At 42.0% G+C, this 2,500-nt stretch overlaps 1 protein-coding gene across 1 annotated transcript in view; it reads left to right on the plus strand.

Moving 5' to 3' along the window:
* galnt2 (UDP-N-acetyl-alpha-D-galactosamine:polypeptide N-acetylgalactosaminyltransferase 2) overlaps positions 1-2,500 on the plus strand; it is a gene marked incomplete at both ends in the record, with an annotated part of 67,031 nt that overhangs the window by 48,215 nt on the left and 16,316 nt on the right. Inside the window, 3 exons of the mRNA XM_083650867.1 lie at positions 1-47; positions 566-631; positions 1,575-1,696. The exon at positions 1-47 is cut by the window's left edge and continues 21 nt beyond it. Coding sequence (XP_083506993.1) covers positions 1-47; positions 566-631; positions 1,575-1,696 — 235 coding nt within the window. The remainder of the gene's footprint in view (positions 48-565; positions 632-1,574; positions 1,697-2,500) is intronic.

Below are 2,500 nucleotides of genomic sequence, written 5' to 3' on the forward strand. Positions count from 1 at the left end.
CCACTTGGTCAAAGAGATCATTCTGGTCGACGACTATAGTGACAACCGTGAGTCACGCACGCACACACACACAAACATAATCAACGTGAAAATGCGTATGTAGCATGTATCTCTTATGTGGCATAGATAGAGAGCCAAAGTGGAACGTCACTTCCTGCTTCTGCACTGTACCAGAGATTTTCATCCGCCATTTATTTTCCCATAGACATTTCGTAAAATGCTTATAAAAATAGTTTTACTTGTTAAAACCAAACGGTTCAGATATATTTAGAAATATGTGAGACCACATAACATTTAACTCGGACCAAAACGTTAAAAAAATGCGGGTATAAAGAAAATATTTTTTCGATGTTGTTTTTTTAGGTTTTGGTCCGAGTGAAATGTTCTATGGTCTCTCCCGATTCTAAATATAGCTGAATCGTTTGGTTTGACCAAGTAAAACTATTTATACGCATTTTACGAAATGTCTATGTGAAAATAAATTGCGGAAGAAAATCTCTGGTACAGTGCTGAAGCAGGAAGTGACGTTCACTTTGCCTCTCTATTGTGCGTCTATCATTTCCAGCGGAGGACGGGGCGTTGCTGGGCAAGATTGAGAAGGTGCGCGTGCTGAGAAACGATCGCAGAGAAGGTAAGAAGGTGAAAGAGGAGAAGAAACATTTGGATGTTTCCCAACCCAAAAAAAGCATTGTTGTGCTGCTCCAGGATCTGTTCTGGCTGCGTATGACAAAATGAGATTATTCAACACATGTCTCTGATTTGGGGCAAAACCATTCCATTCTCTGTAAACTGCTGTTTGCGATTAAGATTTAAGAGAATTGGCCATAAATCCTGTAACCCTGCATTACTGTTATGACTCCCATTCAGTTAGCATTAATGGAGGGTGAATTATGGGGAAAACACCAGGGACAACTCTTAAGTACTTCAGAGGTCAAAGGTCACTCTTCTTACTTTGGATAATGAATGCTAGTTTATACTATCACTAGAAATAGATGGAGATGATCTACCGGGGACACCTGGATGATTTTGGTGTCTGTGTTCTCATTAATTAACGGGTTAAAACAGGGATTTTAATTGGCCCTCCTCGGCTCCTCTCTCAAAATATACTATTTTTTCCCCCCGGGGATCATTAAAGTCTTTCTGATTCTGATTATGTGGCCCTCCACACAGTATTGTACCAAGTACCAAGTAGGAAGAACACAGAACTAATGTTTTCAGATGTAAACAAATTCCTTTGAGTACAATTGTATTGTGTGTGATTTTTTTTTAATAAGCCATATGATGCGAGAAGCAGCTGGCCGGCCCCCCAGGTCTTTTCACATGATCTAATCTGGCCCCCATTCCAAAAAGTTTGGACACCCCTGCTTTAGAACTTCCTTCTTTCCATGTGTCTGATGCACTCAACAGTACATTGTATGATGCAGTATAAGTACATTGTACGATGCAGTATAAGTACATTGTACGATGCAGTATATGCATAGTAGTTGCTGCGGCAAACGCTAATGAATGAAGTAGCTTAATCGTGACTATGATGATTATTATAACCAGTGTCTGTTGCAACGGATGTGTCTCAGGGCTGATGCGTTCGAGGGTCCGCGGTGCAGACGCTGCCACAGCGTCAGTCCTCACCTTCCTGGACTCCCACTGTGAATGTAACGACCACTGGCTGGAGCCACTACTGGAGAGGGTGGCTGAGGTACGCGCGCACACACACACACACACTCATGCGTATGTGTCTACGTACACAAGTGTACGTACGTGGCACAGCCAATCTAAAACACACACACACTGCAGACTGGTACAGAGCATGGCACAGCCAATCTAAAACACACACCCTGCAGGGCAGCTCTCCAGCTGGAGGAGGGTACACTGCTCTCTTGCCTCTTCCTTCTTCCAAAGAAAGCAAAATGTTGCCCAGGTTCTGGTTTTCGGCTAAAGGAAAAACCCATCCTCAGATACTCGGTTATACTAAGAATCTGTGATGTTTGATGCGTTCCAGGATATATTTTGGGATGAAATAAATGCTGCCATTTGCTTTTCAGCCGGCCATGTACAACTTTACTTGAGTTAGTGAGTTTCTGTATTTCCCAGAATTATTTTCAATAGCCTCCAGAGAACTCCTGCTCCAGGTTCTACATATAGTTGGAGAGACAACCCCTTATTGCATTGCATTATGGGCTATTGAGGCTGCTGTCAGTGGAGAGATTATTAACGCCAGAAAGATGCTGTTGTTTTTAGTTTTATTCTGATGGACTGACGACAAAAGCTGATGTTTACCTGATGGTTACCTTGGGCCGGGTTGCACAAAGCACCTTAAGTTAAGATTTGCCTTAGAGGCCGAGTTAAGGTGTCCATAAAATAGAATTGGCTGCACAAATCACCCTTAAATCTTGTGCTCACGTTTTCTTTAAAATGTTTAACCCTAAGGAGAAGTTTTAATGGTGTTTTGTGCACGCAATTTTATTTTATGGACACCTTAAAGTGATAATACGGAAGATTT

This window comes from Poromitra crassiceps, assembly GCF_964638095.1.
Source record: "Poromitra crassiceps genome assembly, chromosome: 14".
Taxonomy (NCBI): domain Eukaryota; kingdom Metazoa; phylum Chordata; class Actinopteri; order Beryciformes; family Melamphaidae; genus Poromitra; species Poromitra crassiceps.